The sequence below is a fragment of the Nuphar pumila genome, chromosome 6, assembly GCF_984573655.1.
Source record: "Nuphar pumila chromosome 6, dmNupPumi1.hap1.1, whole genome shotgun sequence".
Lineage (NCBI taxonomy): Eukaryota > Viridiplantae > Streptophyta > Magnoliopsida > Nymphaeales > Nymphaeaceae > Nuphar > Nuphar pumila.
The window spans coordinates 11,911,169-11,935,468 of NC_143254.1; the positions used below are offsets into that span (position 1 = coordinate 11,911,169).

General features: G+C 37.1%; 1 protein-coding gene across 1 annotated transcript in view; it reads left to right on the plus strand.

Moving 5' to 3' along the window:
• The first annotated feature begins 3,659 nt into the window (after positions 1-3,659).
• The window catches only part of LOC149833969 (NOL1/NOP2/sun family protein), a 28,353-nt gene continuing 7,712 nt past the window's right edge, over positions 3,660-24,300 (plus strand). Inside the window, exons 1-9 of the mRNA XM_090011146.1 lie at positions 3,660-3,714; positions 3,863-3,984; positions 5,426-5,837; positions 7,713-7,860; positions 11,219-11,356; positions 12,941-13,003; positions 13,293-13,414; positions 17,117-17,336; positions 22,472-22,683. Coding sequence (XP_089867272.1) covers positions 3,682-3,714; positions 3,863-3,984; positions 5,426-5,837; positions 7,713-7,860; positions 11,219-11,356; positions 12,941-13,003; positions 13,293-13,414; positions 17,117-17,336; positions 22,472-22,683 — 1,470 coding nt within the window. The 5' untranslated portion in view covers positions 3,660-3,681. The remainder of the gene's footprint in view (positions 3,715-3,862; positions 3,985-5,425; positions 5,838-7,712; positions 7,861-11,218; positions 11,357-12,940; positions 13,004-13,292; positions 13,415-17,116; positions 17,337-22,471; positions 22,684-24,300) is intronic.

Consider the following 24,300-nt stretch of genomic DNA (forward strand, 5'->3'; position numbering starts at 1 on the left):
AAAAAGAATAATTCACATGAAATTATTACCTTCTCTTAAAAATATAGAATTTAAAAAAATATGAATCATGCATATCATGTAAAATGACCAGAAAACCTTTTTTAATGTGAAGTAGATCATGTGACTTACTAGTTTTAGTACACATAGATATATGTAACAGTAGAAACACATGAAAAAAATCATATTTCATCACATTGGTACATGACTGTTCAAGGTATATATACATATACCTAATCTCTAAGAAATTTGAAGCTCTATAAAAGTTTAAGGCATATAAACATGAAGTTGAAGGATTACTAAAAAGAAAAATCCAAGTTATTAGATCTGATAGAGGAGGTGAATATAATTCTAATGAGCTTAAGACATTTTGCAATGATAATAATATAACTCCTCATACAACTATGCCTTACACACCACAACAAAATAATGTAGCAGAACGAAGGAATAAAACCTCAATGGATATGACAAGGTCCATGTTGGCACATACAAATCTTTCTAAGAAATTATGGGGAAAAGCAATTTGTAGTTCCATGTATATTATAAATAATGTTTGCTTATAAGGTTGTAGAGCTTACACTCCATGAATTATGAACTGGTAGAAAGTCAAACTTGAGTCATTTACGAAAGCGAGGGTCACCTGCTCATGTGTTGATTTCTAGTCAGATAAAAGATAAGTTAAATAACAAAACTATCAAATGCATTTTCATGGGATACCCAAAAGGATTAAAGTGATATTGTCTATATAATCCTGAAAAGGGATTTATAGAGAGTAAAGAGGTAGAATTGTTGAAAACTAAAAAAAAGCAATTTGATCCTAAAGATGATGATGTCTTTCTAGATATCATAAATGATCTTGAGGTACCAAATCAAGAGTTAGAGCATAACGATCTAGTTGTAAATAATGAGCAAAATTCATATTCAGTAACTGGATTGAGAAGAACAGGAACTCCTCCATCATATTTGAATGATTATTATACATTCTTAAGTGAGAAATTATGTTATTTTATGAATTTGGATGAAACTCTTACAACTTGAGCTTTGAAGATGTAATTGCTTTCAATGAGTTTGAACTATGGAAGAAAGCAATAAAAACTAAGTTGGATTCCATAGAAAAGAATAAAGTTTAGAAACTACTACTTTGCCCAATGGATATAGGGCAATTGGTAGTAAGTGAGTTCTCAAGAAAAAACTCAAGAGAAATGAATCTATTGATAAATTTAAGGCAAGATTAATAGTAAAAGGCTATTCTCAATGAAAAGAGATTGATTACGAATAAACTTACTCTCCTATAGCCAAATTGACATCTATTCAAGTTATTTTGGCATTGGTAGTTTATTTTGATCTCAACCTATATCAAATGGATGTGAAAACAACCTTCCTAAATGGTGAACTAAATAAAATTATTTTTATAGAGCAACCAGAAGGTTTTAAAATTGGTCACCAAAACAATGGTATTTGACTTTTTATAATACTATAACTAAATTGGGTTATGAGGCAAATAATCTGAACCACTGTGTATATGCCAAGAATAGTGAGAGTAAGTTTACTGAGTTATCATTCTATGCTGATGATATAATAATTATAGGAAATGACATAGACATGATAAATATAACTAAATCATGGTTAAGTTCTCAATTTGAAATGAAGGATATGGGTGAAGCTTAATATATCCTTGGAATTAAGATACAGAGAGAGAAATTTGAGATTGTTATGTTTAAGTTAAGAAAAATATTTTGACCACATTCTAAAGAAATTTAGAATAGAAAGTACCAAGGCAAATGATACTCCTATAGTAAAAGGCAAAAAACTAAGTAAGAATGCCTTTCCAAAAGATTGATAAGAAAAATTGAATGTTTCCTATATTCAGGCAATTGGTATGCAATGCTTTGCATTAGACCTGATTTAAGTTTTGCTGTAAGTCTAGTAAGTAAATATCAATGTAATCTCAGGCTCTCTCACTGGGAAGCAGTGAAGATTTTTTTTTGATATCTAAGGGGAACTAAAGAACTCAAGCTAGGCTATGAGTCAGATAGTTTAAAGCTTGTAGGCTACTAAGATGCTGACTTTGCGGGTGATAGAGATGTAACAAAGTCCACATCTGGTTATGTATTTATGTTAGGAGGTGGGGCAATTGCATGGTCATATAAGAAACAAGGGTGTGTAGTATAATATACCCAAGAAGCTGAGTATATTGCCTATAACATGGCAACCACATTTGGTGTGTGGATAAATTATTTCCTAAATGAGTTGAAATTGAATATTTCAAAAGATCTAGTACACTTTATTGTAACAATAAAACTGTTATAAGACTAATACAAACATAAGCTAATATCTCTAAAAGTAAATATATTGAAGTTAAATATCAATGTATTCATGATATGCTTATGAAAAATAAAATAGCAGTGCACTATATTCTTTTAAGTGACACAGTAGTAGATCCGCTAACCAAGGCAGTCACTAAGGATGTTTTCACTAGACATATGAGTTAGATGAGATTTAGATATATCCAAGTGGTGAGTGAGTAAAGATCGCCCAAAGAGTATGTATGCAAGGTTCCTATTTCGATTAAGAACAAACATATAAATATAGGAAATCCCTTATGGCCAAGTGAAAAATGTAAGGTTATATGGCCATAAGGTGACTCTTGGGTGCTATTCCAACGGCCACAGTGTTCAAAATACAAAGAAACGTGTCTCTTGGGCATGAAGGGATTTCTTCTAGAGATGTCTCTCAAACTTGAACTCTTTACAAATTTATAAATGCAGTGAAAGAGTATAGAAAATATACAAAAAAAGTAATAGTTATGATTACAAGAAAGACATTCAAATTGTAAGTGAGTTGAGAGTGTGGACCTCCCTGGCGATTTCGAGCGTAACATCGTGTTCTTCACCCTGCTGCATTTTTGCATCCAAGTTCCTACATCCTATGCAAACTCGGATGATACACTACTTAGGGAAATGAAAACCTACAAAATGAGCACGGTTCTAAATGAAACATGCTATCAGATTTTTGATGTTTTTTCAAAATTCGAAAGTGGAGTATTTGATTCCGATGCATGAATAGTTATAAGGTTTAAAAAATAAGGGCTAACAATTTTCATAATTTTTTGAGGCTCTAAATACCGTTTTCTCCATCTAAAATGCACGATTCAAGTGTCCATTTCTTGCAAATCAACCATGTTGAAGACATCTCTAAGGTCAAATTTTATAAAAAATATCAGAAATCCAATAGCATGTTTCATTTAGCACTGAGCTCATTTTGTAGGTTTCCATTTTCCATACTACATATATATGAAAGAATCCAAACTATAGAACTCATATCCAAAAGTATATACAAAAAATGTATTGGTAAAATTGTAGTGTAACATTTAATTTTTATTGTGATATTAACTCTATATTTTTTTGAGATTTTCCCAAAGAAAAAAGATCCTCAATTGAGGGATTTTATTTAAGTTTTGGATCTGGTTCAGATCAGAATTGAAACTCCGATCTATTTGCTTCCTTGTTTAGGTGTGGGCATCGGGTCGGACAACCATCAAGATTTCAACTATCCAATTTGGCATGATCTTGGATCGATATCTGGGCCTTCCCATATCCGACCCGGCTTTAACCCTAATTGAGAGAAACAAAAACCCTTTGGGTTTTGTTTTTCGCGCTTCCTCTGGGGCGCCAATGTTCGTTCATGAAGTGGAGGGACTTGCTCACTGTCTTCACTGTAAAACTCTCTCTCTCTCTCTCTCTCTCATTTCAATAAGTTTTCGCTAATTATTGCGTCGATCTTCCTTTTCAATTTCGTTAATCTTCGTTGATTCTTCAATTGATTTGAATATTTCGCCTTTCATTTCGGTGGGGTTTTCTGCAAGAGAATGGATGCCCGCGAGCGCTACACCTTCAAACCATCCCTCCGGTGGAACCCTCGCGTCGAAGAATACCTCTCCGCGGCGTACGGGCGCGATCGTTTCTCCCGGATTTCCGATGCCCTAACGTACGCTTTGATCTGGTTTCGATTCCTTGTTTCTTTTCCTTCTTTTCGATATTTGATCGGGCCGTGATTAAGGGTTCGATCCTGAGGAAATTGGACTTTCCCTCTTATAGTTGTTTGTTCGGTATCCGTGTTTGCGTTTGTTTCGATTGGGAACACTACAATTCAATCTGGTTTTAATTCAATTTTGTGTATTCTTTTTTGAACTTTTGATCGTGTTGTGGGAAAGGATTTCTTGGTCGCAAGATTGGATGCCATGATCGCAATTCGGTTCGCTTGAAGTACTCAAATCCTCCTTGTTAGTTGTTTAGTCGGTACTTGTGTTTGCATTTCGTTTTATTCGCGGTTTATGATCCCGGACGGTTCATGTACTTGGACTTTGTCAGGTGTTGATTGAGTTCTAGAGTTCTGGTTTTGTTTCCAAATGAGAAATTGCTTGCTTCTGTTTGTTTTGTGATATGGTGGGAAAAATGATCCCTCGGCCTTTTGATGAGTTTGAAAACTTGCATGTTTGCAATGCCCTGTTATTCTTGGATCCTGTGATTGTGAATCACAATCACCATACTTTTTCAGGGTTAATGGAACATGAAAAAGTAAAAGTTTGATTGTGATTGTTTTTGCCTCTTTTTTCCTTTAATCTTGTGAAAGTAGATCACAAGGTCGACCTTGTGGTTCACAATTAGGGCATGTTTGTTTTGGTCACAGGTGAGAAAGTAGAAGCTCGAGAGAGTAGAAGCTGAGAAAGTAGATCACAAGGTAAACCTTGTTATCTACTTTCATAAGTTTTAAGGCAAAAAGAGGCAAAAACAATCACAGCTGGCAATCACAATCACAACTACTTTTTCATGTTCCACTAACCTTGAGAAAGTATAGTGATTGTGATTTACAATCACAGGATCCAAAAATCACAGGGCATTGCAAACATGCCCGTGATTTACAAACATAAGATCTTGAGAAAATCTAAGGGTAACAGGGCATTGCAAACATGCCCTCACAGCTTCTACTTTCTCATCTTCTCTACTTTCTCACATACCGTAGCTACGTTTGCCGCCAGTTGAGTTTGAAAGTTTTCTCCCAAAATCACCTGGACTCTTTTGTTAATTTCAGAACTGTCCTTGGGTTTGTCCATCTGGCAGCATGACATGATTGGAACATGACATTTGCGTTTAATTCTGTGTTGCACCCTGTAATCTTCATCTTAATGTCTTTGTTCTTAGCTTAAACATGGTTAATCTGTTTCAGATGAGGCTGCATCTCATGAAAGTTGGTTGTCTAGTTGTGCTTGATTTGATCCTGATTGAGTCCATGTTTTGATTGACTTTTGTTAATCAAGCAATCGGTTTGTGAATTTTGTGGGTTTTTTAATTTTTGTGATCATGTTAGGATCTTTCATTTCCCTGCATTTGTTGGTTGTGATGATCAGTTGATTGGTTTCTTCCGCTAGGCGCCCATCTCGTTATTCTTGTATACGGGTGAACACACTTAGGTCCACATGCAAATCTGTCATTGAGAATCTAGTGCCTTTGTTACAAAGAACGGGAGCTGGGAAGGATGGTGAGCACATAATTGGGAAGAATGCTGCTAGTGATTTCATTGTGAAAGAGAACTGTGAGAGTGTTTGTGAACAGATGCAAAGTAGGTTGTTGCTGGGATCATGTGGTGATGCGATCACTAACTGTACAAGCTCGGGGAGGTTGCATGTGTACCAGTGCACGGTGCCCGGTTTGGAGAATGTTGTAATTGTCGAAGGCTCGGGACCACACGAGATCAATTATGGTGTTGAGGATGATGATAGGCCTCCTAAGGAGGTGATCGTGAGCCGGAAGTGTGCTGAGGCAGTTCTTCGAGGAGCTCATGTATGTGTCTCTATATGATATCTTTATGTTGGTTGTGCATAATTTGTTTTCTATGACAAGGAGTAGCATTTGCGTGCGTTAAATCCCCTCTGTGCTGATTGCAATATACCTTTGTTATTGCTATCATTCCTATATGATAAAATGGTCATTTAGTTAATTGAAGCCTATAAAACACATGAAACTGTGGAGAACCGCTGTCCTTGGTAGGATTTAGATGGTGGCATCTTCTTATGCAACATGTTTTATGTAATCATTTTTCTTAAAGCCTAAGAAAATTACGTGTAGTTCATGTGCACACCAAACTTTTGGGTGTTTTCAAATTCCCACCAAAGTTTTAAAGCAAATAACATCCGGTTAGTAACTAGTAGTAACTTCTGTTATTTATTTATTTATTTATTAAAATGTCCATTCTATCCATGCAGTTTTAGGATAAATCTTTCTCAAATAAAAAAGCCTTATTATTAGGAAACTAACCATGCACGTCTCATTTATCTTCCCTAGTCTCTCTCTGCACTTCTGCTTCCACCAAGGGTGAAGAGACTTTGGAAGCCTACTGCGTCCTTCTTTGCTGTGGTCTAGAGACAGCCAATGGTGTTATCTCTCATGCCCTTAAAACACTCCATCTCTGGCTTTTAATATCATCATCATTGCCATTGATGCTGCTCCTCTTAAATCTAGAGCTGCTAATCTTCCTTGGAATCATCAACCTTGTTTCTTCTTGGTACTTTTTGTTGTTTTTTCAACTCCTGCTGTTGCTGCTACTGCATCACCGGTCACTTCCTGCATGTTTATTGCTGAAAGTGTTGCTGCGGTACATTGGACTCCATGGTTCCTTTAGCTTCAGGTCTTATATGAGATAAGTGTATATTACACCGACCCAATTAGCTTTATTTTTCCTTTTCTCTTTCCTAGTTAATTCTTTTTTTTTTAATTTGAAAGACAAGTACTTTTGTTCGGTTCTATGGCTGAACTTGTTGATAGTCATGTTGGTTCATGTAGAAGATCGTGTTTCCCTTAGTCTTCTGCTATAGGGCGATTCCTCGCCACTCACTTTCATCTGTGTAATAATTCTTCCAACATTTGAATAAAACAATTTTTTTCCAAAAAAAAAAAAAGATTCATGTATAGGATGGATGACACTTTGACGTGGGCATGGGCTACATGGTATCCTGAGGTGTCTATTTATGATGACAATGGTAGAAAAGGGTCTCCATTAAAATGTTTTCTTGACAATCCGTTTCATATAGGTTAGAATGGCCAAATCGAAGCTTAAATTGGTTTAGATATGAGTACCATCACAGTAGTTGCTGAAAAGTACTGACAAGATCCTTTAGCTATAAGGGCAAAATATTGTTTCTAATCATGCATGTAGAAGAATCTCAAATGCATTTCTCAAAAGGGTAAATTAGTAATTCTCAGCCAAGAGTTGGTTCGTTTAAGATTAAAGTTACTTTGAATAGCATCCGTGATTGCACTCCTAAAGTAAAGGTAAATCAGTAATTTTAATCAATCATGGAAAAAAATCTTCAATTGTTACAAGGGTAAATTAATAATTTAAAAATATGAATTAGTGTTAACCCAAGAACAGACTAATGACAGTGTATAAATGGGGTTACTTGAGTAATGGTGGCAAACATTTGGTGGTAAATTGAAAACCCCCAAAAGTTTGGTGTGCACATGAATTAGAGTCAGACTCAAAAGTTTGGTGGGTATTTGAAAAATTTCCTACTTCTTATTGTTTATCTGTTCTTCTTTACTTACCTTTTTCCTTGGAACTCAATATGGGACTGTTTTGCACTAGAGTAGCCATGTTTTTTTATGTTAGAATATATGTTGATTTGACTTATTCTGTCGTGCTGCTAGCTCTGTTTGTAGGTTTATGTTCCTGGTGTGATGGCTTGCAGCTCACATGTTGAGAAAGGAAACACTGTTGCAGTTTCAGTTGCTGTGGAGCAGTATGTTCCTGATAGTGGTTTTGGAGTAGCGATGACACGCGGGACTGTTTTGCAAGGACTGGCAACAGGTCATCATGTTTATTTTTTAAATTAATTTTGTCAAAATATATTTGTGAAGCCAGTTATGCATTCATAATTTCTGTTAGTCCATTGACTTGTAGAGAAAACATTGATAGGCTGCTGGTTATAAATTTATAATACAGAACTTATGTATAATGAAGAATCAATGGTGAATCTATGATCTACAAATTTTATATGAATTATATCTAAGGCAACTTGGGGTGCACAACGAACCAAGCTAGCTCGAGCTGGGCTTGTTTAAGCTTGACTTGAGCTCATCCATGAAAGTAAATGAGCGGAGCTTGTACACAAGTTCAGTCTCGATCAACATAAACGAGCCGAGCTTGATCAAGCCACTAAACTCGATAAAGCTCAAGTAAGCTCATAAAAATAGTATATATAAATATGTTTGCAGAATAAAACCAAAAGTTAACCGTTTCTCTAACAGGTAGTGTTTGGACATCTCCACTAAAGGTAGCGAGTTTGAATCTCCTGTTTAGACTTTTCAGGTTTTACAATAACATAGCTTGTCTTTTTAGAATATGTACCATTTTTTCTCATCATAATAATTAAAAATGGTCAGCTTGGCCTAGCGGTGAGGCAGTTGTCCACTTTTTGGAGAGGTTGGGGATCAAATCCCACCTCTTCAAAAGTGAACGCTAAAAACCTTTTTAAACCTCAGATCAAGCTCAGAATCGAGCTGAGTCTGGACAAGGCTGTTCCAGCTTGGCTCCGAGCTCGATCTGAGCTTGAACAGGGGGTGTTTCTCAGCGAGCCGAGTTCAAACAGCTCAGGCTCGGCTCGAACTTGGCTCATGTGCACCCCTAAAGGCAACAACTGTAAAATTAAAAAGATATTCCACATATATTTGAGCTTAACATCTGCCAATACTAGTTTATGAAAGAGAATTTGATGAGATGGTAAGGCCTCCTCTTATGAAAGAGAAGTCCCATCTCTTCTTTGGATATTGCTTAACATTCTAGTCACCTAATAAGATCCAAGGCTGATTCGTCTCCATCATGCATGACTGCTCCCAAAGCACCCTGCACTACACATAATAGTTATGTGCATAAATTCCAGAAACTAGCATTTTCGCACCTTGCCAATTAGCTTTGACTGTGAACTGAAAAGAAGTGTTTTCTCTGGTTACGGGTCATGGATCTGAAGATCCAGACCCGTGACATCCACTTCTTCATTAATGGCATTATGTAATATTGGTTAAATCTCCATGAAGAAAAGCATTCTTCACATGAACAACTGGTCCACATGCACAGTACTTCCACATCTGCCTTTATCAGGTTCCAAACACACATTCTACAAGTGGTGCAAGATTGAATGATATTGATATTTACTAAAGCTTCTATGATTTTTTTTTTGCAGCATACCTTCAGTAATTTTAGTCTCTAAGAGGAAAGTATGATTAGTATGACTTTTGTTAATGATAGATGCGATTTTTTTACGTGTCTAGGCCCTACAAAGCCCTCTAATATTCCACGATGGTGTTTTTTCATGATGAATTTGGACTTTAGAGTGTTCACTATCCAACTCGGATCTAACTTGGCTCAAAATTGAGTTGATGCTTGTGCCAACTGGAGCCCTCATGGGAATGTTCCTAGCTTTCTTTCCTTGATTGACCTATCTCCAATTTCAACACCCAATAGAGCGCTATGAAGACTTGGCTGTGAATGCAATGTTTGATGGTCTAGAATTTGGTCTTCTGGAGCTGAAATTAATTTTACTCCCATGGGTCTGCCTCAAGCTTCTCTTGCATAGACTCTGACCACACAAAATTTGAAAGGCAATGTACTCCCATGCATGATTGTGGGGCCATAATCCAATATGATAGGAAAATTAGCTTTTCCTTGGTCAATGTCTGGCAACAACCAAAGCTACCAGATACAGCTGCTTATCGGATTTTTGTATCACTGTGCTAGCTGATTTACTAAAATTCATGCTTTGGAAGGAATCCATTTAACAGGAATCTTCCATTTGTATTTAGTCAAGTTTTTGGTGCGATATCAACCATTGATTTTTTTTTATGACTAAAAAAACATATCTAAACATGAAAAATGCTTAATCTAATATACACTTTCTACTAAATAAACTATAAAGATCACATCTAAAGGTTTGGATTAAGCAAAAAGTACATGAAACTATGCTTTCTAAAGGGGTCTAGTATGGTTTGGGAGCTACACATCTCTCTCTCTCTCTCTTGACAAAACATTTTTTGACACTCAAATGATAATCCAAAATGCTAGCAGACAAACCATGTTGAGTGCATCTGTGGGTCAGATTGTCTTAGTCAAAGAATGCATCTATGATTTCTAATTCAATAGTATGGTACAGTAGACAATAGAAGATATATACCCTATATATGTGTGTATATATGTGGAAAATGAAGATGTCCAAGGTCTTGGTGATAATAGATATGAGTTATAGTTGGTGGCCAACACATTCAGTCTGAAAGAAACCTTATGTTTTGCAAAACCAATGGTCTAAAGGAGGTTAAGTGGTGTGGCTTTTCCTGATATAAAAAAGGGAGAGTGGCAATTTCTGAACATGGAGGTCGATCATTATTGTCAACCTAGTGATTGTTGTATTTAGGTCGTTCATGTTAATCCCAATAATGTTGCTATGAGGACTTTTGCCTTGACTAAGGAACAAGAAAGAGTGGTGTTAGTGAATGGGTTCCATATCCATTTATATTTTTTTTTTGCTAAATTAAACAATGAGCAACCGAAAACTGAAACCCAGACTTTGGGTCTCTTTATAAGCTCTCTTTAGGTTTAGGGGTTCTTTAAACAGATTTTGGGAATAGAAGGCCCCTCTCTTTTGTGTTCTTGAGCGTATGTTTGCAACTGTCTCAGGTATTCACCTGAGAAAGTGTGAGAGTGCCATTGATGAGAAAGCCAGTCACAGGCCAAACTCGTGACCCACTTTCAGGTAATTGGGCATCAACTCTCAACTATCCACCACTTTCTCAGCTTGCACTTTCTCAAGTTTGCAAGCACTTGAGGAATTCGTTGGGTTGAGCTTCTTTTTCTCAGCTTTCTCAGGTGCTTGCAAATGTGCGCTGAATTTCTAGTTTTTGACTTTTATGTGTGTATCCATACATATATACTCAACTGCTGCAATTTGTGGTTTAAGCATCTTTGCTTGTTTGCTGTGATGTTGCTTCTTATGATATCCTCTTTATTACTTAACAACACAGTTTTGATTGTTCTCATTATAACATAAAAGGATAAAATATTGGATGAATTTAAATCAATAGAAAATAAAGAAAACTCTTTCCATTGCCATATTGTATTTTAAATGACAAACTGTTTGCCATTTTGACATTTCTTGTCTTGATCCTCATATTTTCAGATGCATATTATGATGAGAGGAATGGTTTGTACATTGGCCAAGGGATAGCTTTGATGTCAAGAGCTGGTATTTTCAGAGCTTCTGAAGGAGTTGCTGTGGAGATGACAAATAGAGTCTTTCAACTTCCATCCTTCTATAGTATGTTATCATTTTTTCCTGCTTCATCAGAAATTCCACTTTTGAACATGGATAGTCTTTTTGTTTCTTCATACTGTTTGATAGGTTTTTATATTACTATTTCCTTATATATTATATTAAATTTGTTCCTGCTTCATCAGAAATTTCACTTTTGAACATGGATAATCTTCTGAAACTTGTTTCTTCATACTGTTTGATAGGTTTTTACATTCTATTAATCTATTTGCATAGTTCATTAATTGGTGCGGCATACTCTTATGTGATTGCTTTCTTATCTCATAATTTGATATTATAAAACCACTGAAATCTGAAAACTATGAAAAATCATCACTAATTCTTTTAGGTCATTGTCTGAATTCTGAATATAGTAGCATCAATAAATTAATCTACATCCTGGCAAAGGTTGACTGAGATTGTAATGCATCTACCATGAACAAAAGATGACAAAGCAATGCAATCATATGGTTTTTTGTTAGTATATTGGAATTTGTTATATCCAATGTTTTAGGAAGCATAGACCTTTGAGCTTTGAGGCATTTTTTGGAATAAATTGTTTCACTTTGTAGGGAAAAACATTCTGATCTTTAAAGGTGGTCACAGAGTTTTGGGCTTTTAGCTGCAATTTTGACCACCTTTAAATATCTAGATGACAATTCAAAATCCTTTCTTTTAATAAAAGTTTTGTTATAAATTTGATTTGATTGTTATTGTAAATGCTTTTTGAACTTTTTTTTACTTATCTTTTTTTTGGATAATCTAATGGAAAAATGCCCCCATCACCGACTGCACATTGTCTGAATTCTGAATATATTAGCATCAATAAATTAATCTACATCCTGGCAAAGGTTGACTGAGATTGTAATGCATCTACCATGAACAAAAGATGACAAAGCAATGCAATCATATGGTTTTTTGTTAGTATATTGGAATTTGTTATATCCAATGTTTTAGGAAGCATAGACCTTTGAGCTTTGAGGCATTTTTTGGAATAAATTGTTTCACTTTGTAGGGAAAAGCATTCTGATCTTTAAAGGTGGTCACAGAGTTTTGGGCTTTTAGCTGCAATTCTGACCACCTTTAAATATCTAGATGACAATTCAAAATCCTTTCTTTTAATAAAAGTTTTGTTATAAATTTGATTTGATTGTTATTGTAAATGCTTTTTGAACTTTTTTTACTTATCTTTTTTTTTTTGGATAATCTAATGGAAAAATGCTCCCATCACCGACTGCACATTGGCTGCCCTCCGGTTGGTAAACCCTCGAGCCCTCCCTGCCCACTGGGGAGTACACCCAGCTTCGACCTTGCGGCAAGGGATGCCAAGTTTTAAACTTGTGACATACCGCCAACTTGGTGACATTCACAAGTCGCCCCTACCAGATGAGTGGAGGAGCCCGTGTGTGCTTTTTACTTGTTATCTTAATTAATATTAATATTAATATTAGCTTTTGAGCTTGCACCTTGGTATGACTCTAGGCTTATACCTTCTCTTGAACTAGTCTTGCTACCTGGCCTTGCCTTTTAGCTTTTTGGTTAACGTGCTTATGACTTCATCTAATATTAATTTCCTTTTGCTTTTGACAGATGTTCTTGAGGGAGACATTTTTCTTCAAAACTTGCCCAGCATTGTCACTGCTTGTGTGTTAGGTATATTTGTTACAAACAAAACAATTAGATTGAGTATTCTTGAAAGTAGATAAACGGGAAGATAGATTGTAATCAACATTGGCAGTTTTCCTTCTTTCTCATTATTGCATTTGCTCATTGTTGATTTATCAACTTAGATGCATGTGTGGATATGCATATATTTTTAAGGTTCAGCTCCTACTTGTGACAATCTTGGATTGTGGGACTACTTCTGTGTGTACTCTTTGACTATGCTATCCAATAATTCAACCTCTCTGTGCTTATGTTGAAATGGATTTTCTTATATTAGATCCTCAACAAGGAGAGCGGGTATTGGATATGTGTGCTGCTCCTGGTGGTAAGACGACTGCAATTGCCACGCTAATGAAGGATAAAGGAGAGGTTATTGCAGTTGATAGATCCCACAACAAGGTATGGCTCAGCTCTGTCAATCGTTTAGATAATGGAGAGCATTGACACCTAAGCATGAAAGTAAGAGCTGAGGAATGAAAGGCTACTTTTCTGGCTTTACTCTAAACTGGAACACTTCAGTTGTGCAAACTTTTGGTCTGACTGGTTGCCTTGGGTTTTTCATTGTTCAAAGGTTGAAATGAGTCCAGCAGCTCCAGCTGTTTCCTATAATACTGTTAATGCATGGTTCTAAAACTAAGTCCCTTTCTTCATACTAGCATGATGGGCTTACACTTTGCTGGGAGCCAGCTAGCAGTCCTTGCCTCTTCTATGCTGTTGGAATCAATTTCTTTATTTCTATTTTCTTTAATCTTACTGTGATAGACTAAGAAGGCACTTTGTAGCAGTTGATTCAGTTTCTCCTTTCTTTGGAGGCCTATTTTATGCTGCCATGATACTTAAGACTTCTTGTGTTGTTGATTGGGTAAAACATTTCTTGAGAAAGGTACAGTTGCCATTCACATCATATTCATGTTTTGTTTTGTGGTGCTATTATTAAAGGTGGGCTGGATAGATTTAAGCAACATATTGCAGGTCAAGATCAGAATGTATGTCCATGTGATTTTCTATCTATTCTTGCTACTTTTCGGTGCTGATGTTATCATTGAACTAGAAGGAATTCAAATAAGAAGAATTTTAAGAAAAATGCAAAGCTGAAGGACTTCCAACCATTTTTCCAGATTCTGAAGATGATGATGATGATAACCCACTTGCCAAAAAATGACTCAACATAAAGAGATCATCGAGCAACAGTTGAATGCATAACCAAGGAAATACTATCTTGATGTTTGACAAATAGGCTCTAGAAGATAGTTTAGTTTTAGGATCTTTATAGTTTAGAACTCTAGAACTATAGAACTATAGAGATGAAGATTGACATGTAAGACATTGGTTAAATGTAATGTTTTTAGTTATCATGAACTATTATTGGTTAAATGTAAGGCTTTAATTGTGTTTAAAATTTAAATTATATAGTTGCCTTTTATTTGCCTTGTCAGCTATGTCACATGGGTGCGGGTGCGGGGATTCGGCACTTCCAAAAAACCCGGGTACGGGGGTGCGGCAGGGGCAAAAATGTAAATATATATATATATATATATATATATATATATATATATGTGCGGGGATTCGGCACTTCCAAAAAACCCGGGTGCGGGGGTGCGGCAGGGGCAAAAATGTAAATATATATACCGTAGGTTCCCCCGGCGCGGGTCGGGGTCCAGTTATCGACCTAGCCTGCTGCGTTCTACTGACTGTCATGATTCAATCATGTCTGAAATTCCCTGATCTTTACGAAAAAAAATATTAGCAAAGGTTTGATGTGGTTTGTTGGAGAGAGTCTTCATGAGGCCTACGACTCCACTGCCACGCCACTGCCTAGGGTTCTTCAAATTTCATTTTATATACAATTGCACACAAATGACAGCTAAAAGAAATTTATTGGATTTGACATGTGGAAAAGAGAGGTCTACACAAGGCTACGACTAGAGCACCCATCTCATCAGGAGAAAAGTGAATACTAATAGCCACCAAGGCTACCACCATCATTATCATTTATTATTGAGAGAGAAAATCCTTGACGAAGAAGGATCTGGATCGTTGAAGCCTTGAAGGATAAAGACTTCAAGAGGCTCTTGAATTTTGGTTTTAATTTTTGAGGAAGATGGATCATCATTTCGAAGTTAACAATGTGTTTTCCAATGCTGCGAATTAATTGTTTGGAGGCAGGAATAGCATGGGAATCTGGGATGCCAACAAAGCTCGTGAGATGTTGTGGACACAAGTGCCCCTTTATAAAACAAGAGCAACATCAAGCAGCTGTCAACAAATTTTTTTTAAAATTCCGCAACCCATTTCGTAGGGCAAAATTAAAAAAAATCCAACAAATGGACCGAAATGACCCTGGGTGCGGTCAACGCACCCAGGATCGGGTTGACCGCACCCGCACCCGCGTCGAGTCGCGTCGACGCTGGTGCGGCACCCTGCTAGCCGAATCCCTGTGACATAGCTTGTCAGTTATCAGTTGCATGGTTTGTTATTAATTTAAATTATGTAGTTGCCTTCATATGTGCATTTATGGTTGCATTTTGTGCAATCCATCATTGTTTTGTGTGATATGATTTTTTATAATTTATGCTAAAATTTTCTGATTTTTTCTAGATTTTTTTTGAAATGTTTTAATTTTTTTATTAAAAATTTATGATAGGATACGTTACGGTGTTACTTTGGGCCCGACCGATACGGGTAACATATAATACTTACAACCTTGGGAAGAACCGTTTCTCTCTCTCTCTCTCTCCATCTATTTCTTTTTCTTCCTTTTCCTCTTCTTTCTTCTTCTTCTTCCTTCTCTTTCTCTTTCTCCTTCCTCCCTGCCGACCCCAGTTCAAAAGTAAAAAAAATGTTATGTGGGTTAGGTCAAGGTTTGACCTGACCCAATCCGAACTAGCACGTAACCGTGCCTCTGTATCCGGTACCCATACCTGTGTCGGGCCTTGTCGACATGGGTACGATTGCTTGTTAGACTTGTCTATGTATCATAGGTTGTATATTTTGTATGGTTTTCAGTAAATGAAGTCTTTAGAATGAAATGGGATGTCCACATGTGTTTGTCTGGATCCTACCTAGGGGTTGCAATCGGGTCGGGTTGGCGGGTCAGCATACCTCAACACGAACCCGACCTGTTTATTAAACGCGTCGGATGTAGCAAACACGAACACGACCCGTTTATTAAACGGGTAACCCGACACGACACGGTTAACCCGTTTAATAAACGGGTCGGGTCGACACGATTACACGATACCCATCGCAGATTCGCAGCCCTCCCTCATTGTTCAGATTTGCAGAGGGTTTCAACCCTTTGCTCTCTCTCTGTCCCTTCGATTAGCCTCAGGACCGTCGTTGTGGACATCGTCGTCTGACGCCTGAGGTGCTGCCGAGAGAAAGGGCGGAGCCCTCAGTGTCGTCGGAGAGAGGTAGCTGCCAGGCTACCTGCGTTCCAGGAGGGAGACCCACCTTGAGGTGCATCGACTCGATGTGGGAAGCAGGCGCCAGAGAAGGAGATAGAGGAGGTCATGAGAGGCAACGGGAGGTCCCTTCTTTGTCGGGCCCTTGCTGCCGCAGGTGCTGTGGGAAGAGGAAGCAGAGGGCGATGATGGTGCTCTGTGCCCCGCCAGAGGCAAGCGAGGTGACGCTGGGGGACCGCATTGAGCCTCATGCCGGCTGACCACCAGGAGATGGTGGAGAACCCCTTTCGTGGGGTGGTTGCCCCGGCCAGGCGGTTGCTGAAATTTACGGTAACGGCAGCGGCGAGGGCTACGACCATCGCCCTCACTGGTCCGTGTAAACGGGTTGGCCCGCCTGCCTAACCCGTTTATTAAACGGGTTGGCGGGTTGGCATACCCCTAACACGAACCTGACCCGTTTAATAAACGGGTTAGGCGGGTCGACCCGTTTACAACACGAACCCGTTTAAGCCAAACCCGAACCCGGCTAAGAAGCGGGTTGGCAGGTCGGGTCAGATTTTGCCACCCCTAATCCTACCTATCATAGTTCTTTCATCAAATGTTTCAAATTTCAAGACATCATATTTTTCTTTTTTGTTGTTGTTTTGCAGATGCTGTTATGAATTTTTATAAATTATAATCCTAAGCAAAATTTCAGGTCCAGGAGATTTGTAATTTGGCTGCAGAGATGGGCTTAACTTGCATAACTGCTTATAAGCTTGATGCCCTTAAAGCTGTTTGTCGTACACGGACATCTGTTGATGCTCCCCATGAGAACATTGATAACATAAATCCTGAGCTTCACTTTCTTCAGGAAGAAAGAAAGAATGTTGATGAACAACAAAGCAATCATACGGATTTGACTTGTAATGAAACTGGTACATGCAAAACTCTTCACTTTTATTTCTCAGTTGTCTTGCTCATCTTGGAAGGAATAGCATTGTGATGAACTTGTAGATAATCCTATTTTATGTATGTTTTCATATTATTTCACAATCACCAGCAAGCTCACAACTGATTCTACATTTTTCATGTTTGTCTTTTTCCAATGCTTAGACAACTACAGAGTTAGGTACCAAAATGCATCAAGGTTGGGAGAAAAATAAAGGAAAATGGATATAAAGATGGGGTGAAAATAGTGAAGCAAAGGCAGAGAGAAAGATGAAAAAATAGCTGAGTGTGTAGAAGAGGAACAAGAAAAAAGGAAAGAGTTGGCAAACGAGTAACAAATGCTAATGGAGTACAAAAGTATGAAAGAAAAAAAAAGAAACACCGAGGTGGATGAAGATAGAGGAGTGTTGCTGGAAGAAAATGAGGGAAAGTTCAAAATGCATGAAAAAAATTTTCTGTCGTGTTTTGGAACTGAATGAGAAATATAAAATCTTTGCATATACATTTGGTGGTGTTTCTTCTTGTTCTCTTTATGGTTTATCTATCAATAGAGGATTCTATGATAACTAATGATGTTAAACTATGTAAAGGTATAGTATGACTGCATAATAATGACATGGCACTTGCCTCATATCAGGAGCTAGAAAGTTGTGGGTGGAGTAATATATGACAAACCAATTTAATGGAAAAGATGCTTCATGCCTCTTTTATGTGATCATTTTTTCACTTGAAATAACTTTTATCCTTCTTCATGTCACAACATGCATTGTTTGGTCGTCCGGTAACATGTTTTGCTTTTGTCATGCACTTGTTATTTTGTTTGCAGAGGTGCATGAAGGACATACTTTTATTAGAACATGGCCTAAGGTATCATGTTGCGAACTGCTTTATCAATGATAAGTTTATTGTTGCTTCTGTATATGATTATTGATGCTTAGATCATGAACGGGGTCATATTTAATTACATTATTAGTTGCCCTTCATGGCTTCAACGAGTGGCACAACCATCTTTAGTGATTCATGTAGCTTATTGTTACAACAACAACAACAACAACAACTACGCCTTCATCCCAAAACAATTAGGGTCAGCAATATGAACCAAAAAAGAAATTCATTTTGGGTCTTCCACATGAATCCTTTTCCTCCAATCATTTCTATCCAACGCCATGTCCTCGGTGAGGTTCAAAGCATTCATATCCTTTCCTATCATCTCCATCCAAGTCTTCCTAGGCCTACCCCGACCTCTTTTAACTAATATATTTTCCCATTTCTCCAACCTTCTAACTGGAGCATCATTAGGCCTTCGCCGAATATGTCCAAACCACCGTAAACGATTCTCTCGCATCTTATTTTCAATGGGTGCAACACCTACCTTCTTACGTATCTCTTCGTTCCGAATCTTATCTTTTATTGTATTTCCACACATCCATCTAAGCATCCGCATCTCAGCTACACTCATTTTTTGAATATGATGTCTCTTGGCAGCCCAACATTCCGTACCATATAGTAAAGCGGGTCTAATAGTCGTCCTATAAAACTTTCCCTTCAACCGCAATGGCATTCTACGATCGCACAACACTCCAGTAGCACTTTTCCATTTCATCCACCCAACCTTTATCCTATGATTTACATCTCCATCAATTTCTCCATACTTTTGAATGATGGATCCCAAATATTTGAAATAATCATTCACCGGTATATCTTGCTCACCAAGCTTCACTACACTCCCATCACTACTTCGTTGCTTACTAAACCGACATTCCATATATTCAGTCTTACTCTTACTCAACTTAAAACCTCTAGCTTCCAATGTTTGTCTCCATAATTCTAACTTAGCATTAACCCCAGCTCTAGACTCATCAATCAAAACAATATCATCAGCAAACAACATACACCACGGTACATTTTCTTGAATTGATCTCGTAAGCTCATCCATCACTATCGCAAATAGGAAAGGGCTTAAAGCAGATCCTTGATGTAACCCAACCGTTATCGGGAAATTGGTTGTCACCCCTCCACAAGTGCGGACATTGGTTACTACTCCTTCATACATATCTTTAATTATACTAATGTACTTGAGAGAAACACCTTTCTTCATCATTGTCCACCAGAGAACGTCCCTAGGTACTCTATCGTATGCCTTCTCTAAATCAATAAAAACCATATGCAAATCTTTGTTCCTCTCTCTATATCTTTCAATAAGTTGTCTAAGAAGATGTATAGCTTCCATAGTTGATCTTCCAGGCATAAAACCAAATTGATTCTCCGATATCATGACAACCTTCCTCAACCTAGACTCAATCACCCTCTCCCAAAGTTTCATAGTATGACTCATGAGTTTTATACCACGATAGTTTGTGCAATCTTGTATATCACCCTTATTCTTATATAAAGGCACCAAAGTACTCTTCCTCCACTCATTAGGCATCTTATTTGTTCGCCAAATCAAGTTAAAAAGATTTGTCAACCATTCTAAACCTTTCTCTCCCAAGCATTTCCAAGCCTCGATAGGTATACCATCTGGGCCAACTGCCCTTCTTGATTTCATTTTCTTCAAAGCCTCTGCAATTTCTTTCTTTTGAATCTTGCGCATGAAGTCACGATTTATCTCATGAAAAGGAATGGAGAAGTCTCCAAGATCTTGAGCATGACTATCATTAAATAGCTTATCAAAATAATCTTTCCATCTCTCCTTAATCTCCTCATCTTTGACTAAAACCTTTTGCGTTTCATCTTTGATACATCTAACCATATCCAAATCCTTCGATTTCCTATCTCTCATCTTTGCAAGCCTATAAATATCCTTCTCGCCTTCTTTGGTATCCAACTTGTCATAAACCTCCTTATATACCTTAGCCCTCGCGTTTCGAACAACTTTTTTAGCTTCCTTCTTTGCTATCATATACTTCTCCAAATTCTCATTATCACGACTCTTACTTAGATTTCTATAACACTCTCTTTTAACCTTAATAGCTAATTTGACATCCTCGTTCCACCATGATGTATCCTTACCTAGTGGTGCACCGCCTTTAGACTCACCCAATACCTCCTTAGCTACTTTTCTCATACCACCCGCTATCTTATTCCACATTGATTCTGAATCATCCTCGAGACACCAATCAACTTCCTTAACTACCTGCTCTACAAACATTCCTTGTTTAGCTCCTTTCAGTGCCCACCACTTAATTCTAGGATCTATCCTATGTCTATCCCTTTTGCGGCATTGTCTAATTCTAAGATCTAAAATTAAGACTCTATGTTGTGTAGCTACACTTTCTCCTGGTATAACCTTACAATCGATGCAACAACCCCTATCTCTCTTTCTAAGTAGGAAAAAATCTATCTGACTCGTATTAACCCCACTTTTAAATGTTACTAGGTGAGACTCCCTCTTCCTAAACCAAGTGTTTGCTAAGATCATATCATAGGACAAACAAAAATCTAAAATCCTTTCTCCACTTTCATTTCTTTCTCCTATACCATAGCCTCCATGGATATTCTCAAATCCATCCCTACTAATGCCTACATGTCCATTAAGGTCACCGCCGATGAAAAGCTTTTCTCCATAAGATGTCTCTTGTACTACTCCATCTAAATCTTCCCAAAATTGATGCTTAATGGAATCATCTAAACCTACTTGAGGTGCATAAACACTAATAATATTAATAATATCCGTACCTAATACTAATTTAATAAGTAAAATTCTATCACCCTTCCTACGGACCTCAACTACATTATCTATAAACTGACGACTCATAACAATCCCTACTCCATTCCTATTCCTATTTATTCCTGTATACCAAATCTTATATCCCCAAGGTTCTATCACTTTAGCTTTCTCACCTACCCATTTGGTCTCTTGAAGACATAAAATATCAATCTTTCTCCTACACATAACATCTACTAACTCTACCAACTTACCAGTTAAAGACCCTATGTTCCAAGTGGCTAACCTAATTTTATGGTCTTAGACTAACTTCTTTACCCCTACCCGTCCAACAAAGTGAGGGAACCCTTGCCTATTTGACACCACACCCGGGCGCCGGTGTGACGCGTCGCTTCTGGGCGACGACCTAGCAACCCTTGCACATTTATCACTGCCTCCGGGCCTAGAGAGTACAGCGCGTCGCTCAGTAGGGAACGCCCCAACGAAATTCTCATATTGGTTCATTTTCATAGGATATGACAAAGTTTTTATGCTGGCTGTCACAGGCCTACCGCAACCCTCCTCCTTTATCCGGGCTTGGGACCGGCAGTGTATAACTACACAGGCGGAGTTTATTGTTAATTTACTTTTATTGCCTATCTATACACGTGCACGTGTGTCAATGCACAAATGCAAAAGGAGGCATGTGCATGCTTGTCAAAATAAGAATAAGAAGCTTATGTCGACCAACAAGCCCTGAAGAGGCTCACTACCTAGATAACATGTTAGTGCTTTTATAGGTGATTTGGTCTTCTTCTATATAACTGATTTTATATTGACATGCCCATCAGACAAATATAAATATTGAAAATTTTAAAACAAAAAATATAAATATAAAATGAATCAGTAAAGCTGCATTGAAAATTACATTCAATTACATAATGAACCCTTAACAGTTTGTTATATTTAGTGACCCAATCTTTTCTCATGTCAAATATTTATCTATTTAGCAATATTTTGTAAACTCCTCCTTGATGATTGCTGCTTTTAGGCATCTCTTTCTCCTCCCCTGCTCTCAATCTTGGTCCTGCTGTAGATCATTCCTTTTACCCTTTTTGCTTGCAAGTAGATGAAAATCCATTAGGAATATTTTGAGTCTTTTGACTAGGTCTTTTCCTTTAATGATAGTTCTATTTTTAGGCTGTCACATGGATATGGCCATTTCTATGAAGTTTTCAATATGACTAGTATATAATGGGGCATGATTCAGTTGCCAAAATGGAGCATCTTTGTGACATAGGTTTTAGGAGATTTTTTTTTATGGATACATAATTTCCTATTGTCATTCAACACTTTTTTTTGCCCTAATTTTTTAGTGAAGAATTTTAGATTCATTTTCCTTTTCCCTTTACCAAATGAGACATTAAAAAGTTGTTTGTGATGTGATGGTGTAGTCTAATTGACTGATTGTTACAGTTTTAAAAGAAGAATCAAGTCAGAGAATTTACACCAGCAAAGCTGAAGCAAGGAAGCATCTCAGAAGATTGAGAAATGGACCAGGGAGAAATCACTGCAAGGGTGGCAGGGTCGAAGTATCCAAAGGATTTAGTCCCAATAGCTTTGATCGTGTTCTTCTTGATGCTCCATGTTCTGCTCTAGGTTTGCGTCCCCGACTTTTTGCTGGAGAAGTATGATTCTATCTGACATTTACACTTTGAGCGCGTATTTTGTGGCATAATGTTTTGTAGTGTTGCTCATGTAATGGGAAATTATTTTTTGTAATCCAGTAATGTTCGCTGAACTTTGTAGATCTATGCAGTTATTTTTATTTAAGCACATGCTTATTTATCTGCTAACTTTTGTGTAGTGGATGCTTAATTTTACAATCATCAACTTTATCCTTGAATTTTTCTGTAGGTTCTGAAGTGATGAAGCACTTCTGTTATATATGAGAGAGATAGAGATTCAATTGGAATTAAAGAAAAATATAGGAAAATATGACATTCAATATATATAGGGTTTATATTTGGTACAAATGATTGTACCTACAATCTAGTTTGAATCTCACAATACCAGTTGTTTTGACACAATGCTCGATTTAGTAGGAATCGACTCTTGGGTCATGTTTCGAAAAAACATGTTTTTATGAGTTGGGAAAATTCGATGCCTTCATTGCCATTGTTTTTTAGATCGCTGGAAAAAACTGTATATAGGTTGGATTCCGGCTATCCAAAAGCCCATTCCCACTAAACAAAACATGTATATCACATGATCACATCTATGGCATTGGATGTGAGAAAAAAAACCAAACAACAGGGTTCTGCCCAAAGTTACCGGAAGCTTCTTAGATAAGTGGGAAGCTCGCTTCGGAAGCACGATACTCCACACTTCCGAAACTTGATCAGAACCTCGATTCCCCCACGCTTCTCCTATGCTTTTCACATGCTTCATCTATTCTTCTTATATGTTCTCCTACTCAACTTTTCATGTTTTTTTATGTGTTTTCTCTCACTCTTCTCACTCATTTTCATGTGTTTTCTCTAAATTGGTAGTCATCATTTTTAGATTTTGTTAAAATTTTAATTCTTACACTAAAAAAATCATGAAATTTAATATTAGTCACTTTATTTTAGTTTTTATTTGTGTTTCATTTTGATTCTCATTCAATTCTTATATTTTGTTTTTAATATTCCTCGCTTCCTGCTTCCTATACATTTTAAAACACATCGTTTCTCGCTTTCGCTTCCTAGTCTGGCAACCTCTTCTGCCCCATTTGCTAGGTCATTTGCACATACAAATGACTGTAGCAATATGAACAAGTGGTCGACATCTTTTTTCACCTCTCAAAATATGCACAGTTATGTAGTCAAAAGCGTTAGGGGACGCCTAGTCGGTAGACCCCTAAAAGACTAGTCGAGGACTAGGCGGGACTAGTCGTTACCCCAATTAAATATAAAAAGTACACAAAATATACAAAAATATGTTTAATTCTTTTACTAATAAGATGATTTCATTACACAAGTACAAAACTATACATGCTTTCACAAAATATATTAATATACATATATATAATTGTACACTCACACACGATATATATATATATATAAATATATATATATATATATATATATATTTCAATTATTCATAACATATTCAGTATAATCAGCAAAATATGCTTTCAACCTTTCACAGAAGCACAAAAACAGATACATCTATAAATAACATATTACATAATTCATAATGCTAAACATGCTTTCAGGCTTTTATAGAAAAATTCATCAGAAGCAAAGTAACACACACATATA